The following is a 12,309-nucleotide window of genomic DNA, read 5'->3' on the forward strand; positions in this document are numbered from 1 at the left end:
GAGCAGCAAATGTGAAAATCTGCACAGCTTACTGCACAGAAAGCAGTTTCTGAGTTTGCCAAATTGAGATGCAGAGTCTGACCCTGGGAGGTGTTGCAGCCCAGAGGGGGCAGGAGGAGTCCCAGGGCCCTGTCAGGGTAGGGGATTGACAGATACTCATTTGGTCTAGATAAAATTAATGAGATTATGGAAATAGTTTACTTGGCTGTTAATATTTCCAGGTTGTTGCAGCCTGACCCCAGAAGTTAAACACATTTTGTACAGTTAAACACATTCAGGTTTAACTTGGTGTTCTTACAATAATGAAATGTTCTCACAATACTGTACTATTGACAGCTCTTTTATCTTGAGTCTTTCTGCCACCAGCTTCATCACAGACCATTGCTTAAATGGTATTGTATCCATAAGGTTGTGGGTTTGAATGCAATTCAGGAGATTAAGATCTTTTTAATGTGATTTATTCAGTTTTCCTAAATATGCTTACCTAGATAAATAGAGAACATTTTTGCTCCATTGTTAAAGAAATAATAGACCACAAAAGCTGTCAAGTGTAAATACATTCTTGGACATATCAGCTGAAATTTTGAAAATGCTGGTGTCAGATTGCCTGTCATACTAATTGGAATTAACCTTCTAAATTCTTTTGTTCCTGTTGATTATGTTGCCTTTTTGACATCAAAATTCTCTTGCGTTATGCATTCCAACCTTGGCCTGTTCTCTATTACACAATGAAAACAAATAAAATGCCAACAGATACTGAACCAAACTCCCTAGGAAATATCTAGCAAAGCATGTAAAATGGAACTATCAGTGCATCTTGCAGCTGCATTTTCATACTTTAAAAGTGTTGAGTGAGTTACTTCACACAGACTCTCTTACAGTGCTTAAAATTCCTGCCAAGGGTTGATAAGGAATTTGTTCAGGTGTGATAAAGCTGTGCTTGCTTCCAAGTAACCCTTCCTGAGCAGAGGGGGTCGTGGAGCCACCTCCCTCAGAGTCTGAGCATGGTCCCTAAATGAGAACAATGAATACATAAATTGTGGTTTTCACAGTGTCATTTGTGCACCCTCTGTTCTTTCTCTCACAGGACCAACGATCAGCTGGTGGCGTTCCTGTCCCGATATCGCGACATGAACTTCTTGAAATCTCACGGGAGGGACAATGCAAGGTGAGCTGCCCTTTCCTCTCCTTATCACAGCTGAGAATTATTGCATGGTGGTGGTTTTCCAGCACCACCTGTCTGCAGAAATCCCCAGTCCAGGAAGGAGAGTGAGCCAGGAGGAAACGCTGTGTGAGCGTGGTGGTTTCCTGGCCCAGACTGGGACAGGCACGGAGCAGGCTGATGCTGCATCCCCATGGACTGGCACAGATGGATCTTTGTGAGCAGGTGGCAATTGCCTCACCCAGCAGCACTGCCCAGCTGCTCCCAGGTGAGCAAGACCTGGCTTAGCTGAGCTCTGCAGCTCAGCCTGGCACGGGCAGAGCCTGGAGCAGCTGCAGTGCCAGCAAGAGTGAGGATGGTGGCTGGAGCTTGCACAGTTACTCAAGTTTGGAGTCCTTGGAGGTCCTTGGAGGTCCTTGGAGGTCCTTGAAGGTCCATCTTCTTCAACCCACCCTGCACAGGTCTCAGGGAGAAGAGAATATGCTGTGTTTCCTCCCAGTCATGAGTAATACTAAACTTGCCATTGTGATTTGAGGGAGCAGCATCTTCCAAAGGCTTTAACAACCTCTGCAGATGAAAGAAGTTTCCCATCTGACTGCAGTGCTCCTGTTTTCCTATTTATTCATAGTTTTGCTGTTCCTCTTTTTTTTTTTTTTTTTCTGGTTTTGTACCATAACAGCAGTTCTGCTGCACTTCCAGCAACTCCATCTGCTGAGTCCCAGTGGCTTTGCATCTAGAAGTGCTGTTTTGTTCTGCTTGGGTCACCAGGTCTTCCCTTTATTCTGTAAAATGTCAAGTGTACCCAGAGAATGTGACACACTGAGTTGTGTGTTCAGCACAGCAGGCAGGCAGAATAACTCACAAGTCCCTCTCCTCTCTCTCTCTTACTCTTGTCACCAGATTTATCAATTCTGTCATGTTCCTGTTTAAATTAAGTCCTCACGGGCATTCGTCTTGTGTGTGCAGAAATTCTATAGCAGGTAGTAAAAAATAATCCTGTGAGGAGTAATATTTAAAGCCAAGTCAACAGTTTTCACAGGAGAGTCCCTGGTTTGGGAAATGCAGAGTGTCAGAGTGATTGGCAGACTCAGCTCAGCTGCAGTAGTGATGGGCAGCAGAGTTAGTGTCAGAAATGAGAGAGGGAAAGCAGTCAGTCTCTTGCCTCCTCTGGTGCCCTGAGTCTTCTCAAATTCCCTGAGCTGGCTAAGGAAATAACTAATGGATTATGATGCACCAACATCAGGCTGGCTCAAACACGACAACTTCAGCTGCATCAGAACAATTTAGATCAATTAAACTGATATTAATTTAATAATTAACTGAACTGATATGCCTCTTGTCCTTCTGTCACAGGAATAGCAAACTCATTTAGTAGTTCAATGGTTCTCTTTGTATAAACAACTAAAAACCTTTTAACTTTTTTCAACATGCCACCATGCTTTGTTTTGTTTTTTCCCCTGGATTTGCACCATAAATTCCCCGTGCATCAGGGACATGATCTGGGACAGGAGTGCAGATCTGCCATCCCTGTCTGCCATGGCTGCCTAATCCCTGAGTCCCATAAGTGCTGCCTCTGCTGACCACTGGATGAATGGATCCTTTCACATTTGCCTTGGCATGTCCCCAGATTTCTGTCAGGGAGGCAGAGTGGCTTCCCCCCTCTGCAGCCCAGGCAGCTGTAGACACACTCAAGCCAGCAGCTGCAGATGCCTCTGAGTAAAGCTGCTGCTGGGTAAAAATGCATTCCCTTGTTTCCAAAAGCTGATCAAAAGGTAATTTCTATTGTATTGTTTGTATTGTGGGTGAATTTCCAGCTCCACAGCCACCTGTTGAGAGAGAAATATCTAAAAAAGTGAAGTTTTCTAGCCTGATATTTCATATTCTGTACCCATCTGACACAATTCCCAGCTGATCTCACTGAGTCCCCAGGTGTGTAAGCTGTGCTCACACCAGTGAGGTTTCTCCCTGTGGTCAGAATGGTGAAATCCTCTGGAATGAAATATCTCCTACAAGCTCAGGTGAGCCAAGAGCAAAGGCTCAGCCAGGCTGTCCCTGTGGCCTGTCCTACAGCCAGTGTCCCCAGGGAGCAGAAGGGTTTGCAGTGGTGCTGCTTTACAATATTCTCCCAACCTCTTGTGACCTTTGCATGGGGAATTTCCACAGCTAAACTCAGTGTTTTTGTTTTTTTCCCATTAATTTTTCCAGTTTTTAAATTTTGCTCTTTGCTTTATCCTGTCACAGCCCAAGGGAAAAGAAATACCCCATGAAGAGAATGATATGGCCAAGAGCTTAGTAAGGTCTGGAAGAGAAGCAGCAGCCTCAAGGATTGGCAGCAAAAAGATAAGAAAAAAAAAAAAAAAAAAAAAAAAAGGACAGTTTTTAGAACACAGGCCAGTGTCCATGTTATTGGGCAATGGAAGAAAACTCCCTTTGGATATTCTATCTCAAAACACACTGAAACAGATTTTTTTGTTTAAAACAACTAATTGAAGCCATAATAAGGCAGAGGGTGCTGGACTATACTGGCTGCTGCCCCATGTACAGTAATGATTTAGCTGGTCCAAGGTGTTTTTCTCAAAACATATGAACTAATAATGCAGAGCACAGCACCCAAAGCATAATTGAAAGCAATGTATAACCCTTGCTGATACTTTTAATTTTAATTTGTGGATGAATAATGGCACCTAATCAATAAGCTTTTCAACTGTCTTAGTCTGCCTTGTAAACAACTGAAAACTCTTAATTTTAAGTAATCATAGTCTTTGGATCATACAACAGAGAAAGATTAGAAGTGCCATCTTAAACCTGAAATGCTTGTACAGCTCAATTCCAGTGCACTTTGTATTCAAGCCATGTTCACAATCAGTACATCTGCCAAATATTGAGAGAAACCAGGTTTCCTCTTAGAGTTAAGTTTTCTTTTAGTTCTGCCAGTCATGAAAAAGTGCATTGCTCTGATTTGCCTTTAGTGGCTTCAGCAGGGAGAATGGATGTGAAAATGGCTCCTCCACTCAGCTGGAGAAGGATCATTTCCTGACAGAGGTGGATGTATGAAGTGGAACTGCACACAGGGGCTGGAGTTGTTGCACAGTGCTCAGTGGGCAGCACATCTCCTCCTCTTTTCAGTGTTCAGACAATTAAAAGCAAGTGAATACCTGGTAGTTGTATAAGCTATTGCAGTTTGGAATACACAGAAGACTATTTCTTTTTGACAAGAGCAGCACCTGTCAGATGTATTATAAAATATAAAGACAGTCAAATGTGGCATCCTCAGTGGCAGGCAGGAAAAGGGGGTTTGTACAGAAACCTCTCCACAGCAGCCATTTGGGAAACAGTGGGAACATGCTGAGAAGGCTGGAGCTGCTACATCTTCTAGGAACCTTGAGCTCAGAGGCAAAACACAAACAGCTAAAGAAAAGGCACTTACAATGTTGGTATGTGTCCATATTCTGTTCTTCTGCTGATTTTTTCTCCTCATTGCTGCTCACAGTTGTGTTGTTCCCTTTCTGGTTTCTGGGCTCCAGATAATTTTAGAGCTGTTGGTGACTGTACCAAGGAGCATCACAGCCCCATCCCAGTTCTCAGGGGCTGGAGAAACCTTAGGGCTGGAGCATGTTCCCAAAACCTCCCCTGTGGCACACATCTGTGTCACCCCATCCAGAGATGCCTTTTTTCCTCAGTCACACACACTGCTTGTTGCTGTGCTGCCCATGGGTTTGGTGGCCAGTTAGGAGCATGGATCCCACAGTAACCACTGCTGTTTGTTGCACTGATGAATTGCCCAGTAAGTGCCCAAATACCAGGGGAAAATTGATCAATTATCACTGCTGTTGGACCTTGCTGTTGCTGATGTCCTAACAGCACTTACCCTGCTGCTAATGTAACATATTTGTTCCTTTGGCACAAACTGCCCTCAGCCTCATACTTTTTTTGCTAAATTTTTTAGAGCACTTGAGTATTCTGGAGCACATGGACTGAGATCTATTTTTTGCCTGGAAGTAGTTCAGCCCAACAGTTGCATGAGAAGTGTAGTGACTGAAATAGCAACATGCATCTTCTCTGCAAGGAGACTGCACTTTAAAAATTTAGGCATTCAAATGTTCCTAGTGCTTTATGCTAAGCATTAGGGGAGCCATAAAGCCTCTACAGCTTCAGCTTGACAATTCACCTCCTTGCAGGGCTTTTATTTCTGCTCAGTGTTGGAAAACAGTGCTCCAAGCTGTCAGTGCAAAGAGAAACAAAACCAACCATGTTGACATGGGACAGAGCAGGGTGTTCTTTGTCCTTGGGGTGGGCAGCAGGACCATCTGGTTCAGGAAGGTGCTTTAAGTGAAGGTTTGGAGTACCATTCTTCATGGGGCAAGGACAGAATTAGGGAGGAGCTGAAAACTGACAAAGTGGTAAAAGAATCAGGAATCTTTTTGCTATCTAAGAACATTGAGCTGCAGCCATGTGAACAGCCCTGTCATCTGAGGTCCTGAGGCATTTTATAAAATGCTTGTGACAGGAAACATCATTTTAAGCTTCATCAGTGTTGTTGGCCCTGGTGTAACCACAGGTCAGTGGCCTGATTTGGTGACTTGAAAACCCTGAAAGAAGGGACTCACACTTGCCCTTGTGAGGAGACAAGAAACCTTCTAGAGAAGACATTTATTGGAGACAAACAGATGGTAAAATGTCAGTTTTCATATCACTGAGTGTCTGTGGTGAGTTCATGCTACATCTCTGCATATGATCCTCTGCAATTCTTCCTGTTTAATATAAAAAGAAACAGAATCACTTGAGTTCTGCTCTCCCTGATGGTGAGAAGAAGCCATTTCATTTTTGACCTTCTAAAAGCTGTTTCAGTATTGCTTAAAAGATACTGTGTAAGTGAAGAGTGGGGGAAAGAAACCCACAGGAAAGTCTTTGAAAGTCTCTCTTGAGCTTTATGCTCACAAGGAAATGCATGGAATTGCTGCTAGAGCAAGGCAATTCCTAGTGGAGTCATTACTGCAAAAAATAGACTTTGCATGTTTCCTTCAACCAAAGAATTTTAGAAGTTTTTTTCATTTTGTTCCCTGACCTGCAGCATTAAAATATTGAGAAACATCGAGGCTTTTTAAAACTTTCTCTGAAAAATAAACTTCTCCTTTGAAAGAGAGAAGGTGGAAAGAAAAGTTTTTCAAAACCAGTGAAAGTTAATATGTAGGAAAAGGTGAAAAAGAAGAAAGAATCCTGAGAAATTTCTTCTGAATAGAATGCAAAGATGTGCTAGGACTAGAGCATTAAATGGGTATTATGGGAAGATTGCAAATGCAAGAAGCAGAAACTAATTATATAGCATATGAGGTACCTCTTGTGAGCTTGAAAAGTCTCATCCTGTCCATATAGGACAGAATAATGACCAGATAAAATGTGTGTGTTCATCAGCTGTCACCAGCATCTCATGTGGAATACCCTCAGTGCCATGGCTGCTTGGCTTCCATAAAAATACCCTGGATTGAGAAGGGACACGTTGAACATGATATTTCAGGGTGAATTTGTATCTTGAAAGAGAAATTCAAATTACTGTACCATTTTTGCTGCACTGTAAATGATCTGAATTTCTGTTGCCCAGTGTTGTGGCAGCAGTCTGCCCCAGGTTTAACTGAAGACAGAATTAACACTTTGAATTAATAGAATTAATACTTTGAAAACAACTGTGGTAACATGGACTGTCAGAAAATCCTGTTCCATGACTTGCAGTTCAGCTCCTGCCACAGGAGCTCCAGGAACAAACATCACAAACTGCATCTCTCAGCTCTTACTTTTGGTGGCTGTGTCACCTGGATTTTCACCCCTGTCCTCCCAGGGTGTGGCCATCCCTCCCTGCACTCCCACAGGGGGCAAACACAAATCTCATTTCAAAGTAAGATTTTCCTGTGTTCCTTGGTAACTCCTGAGTGTTTAGCACAGTGGCCAAGACTGCTAAAAGCATTTCAGTTTGTGTGCTTATCTATGGCTTTGGCTTTTGCTCCTGAAATAAGCACAATCAGGAAATCCAATCTTCCCAGAGCAAATTCAGTCAAGAGAGAAATTATTTGTGATATTTTTGATGTTTGTTTCTGCACTGGCATTAAAGCTTTGGGGGATTGTTGAGATACTAATGTGTTTAAATATCTTCTTCTGAGTAAGGGAATTAACAAAAGATAAGAATTCTGCTCTCATAACATTTTTGACCTAATAGCAATTCCATTTAGGATGCCATTCTTCAAGCACATTGAAAAGCAGGTTACAATTATTCTTTCTCTTCTTCCATCATTTCTGTCTGCACTGAGAGTTGTTTTCAAGGCCTTTTGGAACAGCAGGAGTTGTTTGTTCTGTGCTTTGCACACGATGCTGTCACAGTGAGAAGAGAAATCTTCCTCATCTTGACAGACTGAGTAGGTGCTATTTCTGTTTGCCACTGTTCCCCTTTCCAAGCACCAGCTCCTTTTTGGGAGGGGGGGTCAGCCCTGGAGGCTTTCAGCATGACAGGAGGAGCTCTCAGCAAACATCCTCTCATAAACAGCCAATTGTTAATCATTTCAGGTGTGGTAAATATTGTTTAACCTTGGTAGAACAGAGTTACTGATGGAAATGGAGTGAGAGCAGGGGCAGCTGGACTCAGCAGCTCAGTGGAGGCCAGGAACTCCCCCCTGAGCAGGCAGGGAGTGATTCTGCCCTGCACAGGTTTGGGATTCATTAATCTGCTGATTATAAAGAATTTTTCAGTGCCTGGTTTATGGAGATGTGTGGTAGCCTAGAGATTGCTCACAAATTACTTCTTGCAACTGCTGCACTCATGATTGTCAAATTATTGTTCAGTGCTTTCTAGTTGGTCACCTGAACTGCAAATTACTGTTTTGTGCTTCCCAGCTGATTGACTCTGGTTTCCAGGGTGGCTGTGCAAACACTGCTGGCAAGTGACTCCCACATTTCTCATCTGTAAAAATATTTACTTGGCTTTTTGTACTGAAATGGACTTTCTTCCTCAAATTTTCATCTAAAGACAATTAAGAGGAGCAGATAAAGCCAAAGCATGCAGAGCTTGTTCACATACACTCACAGAAATGTGGACATGATGCTAGTGGAGCTCCAGCTCCACAGATTATTGCTTTGACTTTGGATTTGGACTTGTGAGGAATTATTTTGCTAGAGTTCTGTAACTTTGTCTTGGTTTGAAAAACAGATGTCTGCTAAGGAAGGCAGGAGCCTCCTTTGAAATGGCAGATGCAAACCCTCTCCTTCCAAATGATTGTAATTTTGAAATTAAGGGGCTTTTAAGTAAAGAGATGGGAATAGGAATAACAGCTCTTTACTGGTATGTGTAAATATAAAAACAAACAAACAAACAAACTACAACTTAATAGGAAAATTAAAATAAAAGAAAACCCTGCCAGAGTCAGAATCCAAGCTGACACCCGTCAGTCAGTCAGGGTGTTGGCACAGTCCCATTCAATGGTGGCTGCATCCTCCTGCAGGGGCAGATGTGGTTCAGCTGGAGCAGTGCTCCTGGAGAAGGTGCAGTTTCCTCTGAAGCTCCAGGGATGATGTGGAAAGCTCTGGTTTTCCTCTGGAATCCAGTGGGAAGAAGGTGCCTTGGTGTCCCAAATGTCAGTTTTTATCTGGGTAGGAAAGGCTTGGCTGCTCCCCTGGCTGGAGCATCTCCCAGTGGGATGATGGAATTTTATCAGTCATGCCCTGGGACTCACTGGCCATGAACAGGAGATATCTCCTGGAGGGAGGATGGGCTGTGGGAAGATAAAGATGATTGCCCAGCTGGGTTAACAGATGGTGATAGGAGACATACCTCTAGTTATATCCTGCTTTGCAACCCAAAATAAACTTTTATTCCTAGCTTTTATTCTTAAGTCCTGAGTAATGATGATGAGGTCCTGGGCAGGTGCACCTGGTTAACAGGGAAATGCTAATGGAAAGTTTTCTAGGCAATAGGCCAGAAACAGGAAACATTTAGGAAGAAACCTTTTCACCTTAACAGATACATTCTTTCCAGAAAAAACATTTTAGTTTTGGAGTTACTGGTAAATGGCATTTAGCAATCTGATAGCCTCCCATGCTTTAGGAAGTTTTGTTCATTCATAAACTTCAGGAAACAGAAAATAGCAAACTCTCTGCCTTGTATGTAAGTAGAGCATTCAGGGACAGAGGTCTCTGCAAGCTGCTGTGGTTTGCACTGGCCATTGGAGAAAACATCCAAAAGAAGAATATTTGATTGTGATGCTTCTGCATTAAGTAACTGTGGGACAATATTTATTAGCAGTTAGAACATCATGAGAGCTGGGCTGTGTTTGTACTCATGCTGTAGAGCATGTGCTACACAAGTTACAAATGCTTTATGTGTTATACAGTCCTAGAATCTTGTCTGAAATGCAGTTATAAGTCTTTAAATAAGCCACAAAGTGAAAGGAATTCCCTGAGCTGGATTGCAGCTGTCTGGACTGACATTACACTCAGTGACAGACCACGTGCTGCAGGCAGTGGGTTTTAGCAAAGTGTAAAAATAACTGTGGAGCTGTGTGAGCTGTGAGGCTGCACCACACACAGGGCAGGGCAGGGGCACCTTTCATGAGTGTCAGTGGCTGATGGCTGAGCTCAGGTCCATGCTTCTCAGTCTCCTCTGTTCCCTGCTTAATTCTGAGTGCAACCCAGGTCCTAAAGCTGGAGCCTCTCTGGGGAGAATCAGAATTGTTAAGGGGAAGCAGAAGGTGCCTTAGATGGAGTGTTCCATGGAATAAGGCAAAATGGCATGTTTTTCTTAACCCTTATTTGAATTCTGTTTTCTCCTGGTTGACTCTTTTCCTATCATTGTTATTTTACTCCTGTTGTTATTTTAGATTAGGAGAAAGGCCGGTTGTCTTCAGCTGATGGTAATCTCTCTTGTATTTGGCCAGCCACACCTTGGTTCCCTGGGATGTCACTGTCCTGGCCAGTGCATTTGCAGCTGGCAGAGGTGTGCCAGTCTCACCTGATGTTCAGGGTGACAGGGAGCACCTGAATTTTTCCACATTGTCTAAGATTAAGGAAATGCTGTTAGTAAGCCTTTCGTTTTTTTCCTACTTTTAATTTGGGAGTTACCTGCAAGTTATTTTGTGAGACCCAAGAGAGAAAGGCAAGGGGGAAAACCACCCCTTTGTTGCATTTCATTGCTCTTTCTGAAGCTTGGCCTGGCTTTTTAAAATTTACTGTTTTGGTGTTCTCTTGAGCGTAACCAGAAACTAATGAAATACAGCATAAGAATAGAAACAAATCAGGAGGGTCATGCTCCTGCCCTCCATCCTCCTATCTTTCTTTTCAGAGGTGACTGCAATCATTCTTGGATGGCTAGTCCAGAATCTTTATGAACTTTTTGTGGTGTTGAAGAGTTTTTCACTTCTTGAAAAGGCCTATGTGGCATACAAATACCCCTTTCCCTTTCCCTCAGGCAGTATTCAGAGTGCTTAGAGTAAGTTCTTGCCTGCCTGAGTGCCCAAACCTCTATTGCTGGAGTAGCATCAGTCCTGCTAGCAGAGAGCCTGGAGGGAGAAAAGGGAGTTTCATCCACCTTTTCCACTTTGGTTGCAGCTCAGCTCCCTGTGCCAGCAGCCCCTCCTACTCAGCTTCCAGCAGATCTGAAATGCTCTTGGTCCCCTTGGCTCCCAAGGAACATAAATGAGCAGCAGGCAGTGCCCAGTGGAGAGCTGTGCCTCCACACTCTTGTATAAATTATTGCTTCCTAGGCCACAGAAATGGTTTGCTTTGCTAGTGCCTCATTCCATGAGGTGTAGTGACTGTGTGAAGAGGCTCAGCAAGGGTGATCCTTCTGACAAGCACCTGCTCTCTGCTGAGCTGTCACATCTCTGAAACCTGGTGTGATGTTTCTGGGAGGGTTCAAAGGAGCACAAGCAAAAGGGTCATTTCTTTGGAGAGCTCTAAAGGCATGGCAGCTCTTCAGTTGGGCTGTGCTGCTTTGCTGGAGGGGGAGTCATTGGAAACACATTTAGTTCCTTCTACTAACCCAGTTGTATAAGATTTGGGGCTGAGGTTTAATGTGAAAACAGTTGTACTTCCAGGAATTGGCTTATTTCACTCCATATCCTGAGATTTGCTTTTCCAAGCCATTAGCTCAAAAAAACCCCATAGCACTGTGCACATATAGAAAAAAAAAAAAAAAAAAGGAGCCTGCCAACTATTTTGGAAAACATGAAGCTGTGAGTCAGGATTTGCTGGGACCTTCTCCTCTGGAGTGGGGTCATGTTCCTCTGCTGCCAAGCTCAGACAATGAGGCTGAAGCTGTTCCAGAGCTGGGAGCTGTGTCATGTCACACAGGCTGAGGCACTTTCTGTGTAGAGCAGCCTTGAAATAGCCAGGTGGGTTGTTTTGTTTTGGTTTGTTGTTTTTTTTGAGGATTTCTATTGAAGTCAAAGAACCTTCTATTTGAAAAGGAGAGTAAAAGGTGATAAATTGGTAGAGATAGCAGCTGAAAGAAATTAATTCATGGAAAAGAACTTTATGTCCCTATTTAAATATAGTCAATAAAGTTCTGTTATTTTCTTAAAATAATTAACTCTAATGAGCATTTAGTTTTGAAGAGAAATAAATAAATGACCAAACTTTCAGGCACATTAATATTTGATTTGGAGATAACTGCATAAATATTGAATTTGAAGATTACATTCCAGAGCACTGCATTAAAATTGCAAGACTTTTCTATTATCCTTCATAATGGAACATGAAATTAGAAACTTGTTCATGGAAATAAAAATTTCTTGACTCTCATTTACACATTTTCAAGCCTGTTGTGTTAACAGAGGAGCTCTCCTCATGCTGTGAAGAGACACAGCTATCAGTAGGACATAGAGCCTGAAGTCATTTATGGTCCTTTAGAAAATTAATGTGCACCATTTCATAATTGCAGCTCAGCCCTTGGATTGGTAGAGAACAGAACTGGAAGCAGGGAGGTGGCCTCGGGGGTTAATGCTGATGTTTCCAGATGCAGGACTGCAGAAAGCTCTGGTGTTTGTTCCTTCACTTTCATTCTTCCCCTTTCCTTCAGCAGCCTGTGTTTGAGCACCAGGAAAATGTCACCTTGAGCTGCTGCTGAAGCAGCCTGGCACAGCTGAGGCTCAGGAGGGGAAGGCTGTGCC

General features: G+C 43.0%; 1 protein-coding gene across 4 annotated transcripts in view; it reads left to right on the forward strand.

The window, feature by feature from the left end:
- The window catches only part of XYLT1 (xylosyltransferase 1), a 159,800-nt gene that overhangs the window by 116,032 nt on the left and 31,459 nt on the right, over nt 1-12,309 (forward strand). For all 4 annotated transcript variants that reach the window (XM_056503406.1, XM_056503405.1, XM_056503404.1 and 1 more), the window contains one exon: nt 1,088-1,168. In XM_056503406.1, coding sequence (XP_056359381.1) covers nt 1,088-1,168 — 81 coding nt within the window. The remainder of the gene's footprint in view (nt 1-1,087; nt 1,169-12,309) is intronic.

The sequence above is a fragment of the Oenanthe melanoleuca genome, chromosome 14, assembly GCF_029582105.1.
Source record: "Oenanthe melanoleuca isolate GR-GAL-2019-014 chromosome 14, OMel1.0, whole genome shotgun sequence".
NCBI lineage: Eukaryota > Metazoa > Chordata > Aves > Passeriformes > Muscicapidae > Oenanthe > Oenanthe melanoleuca.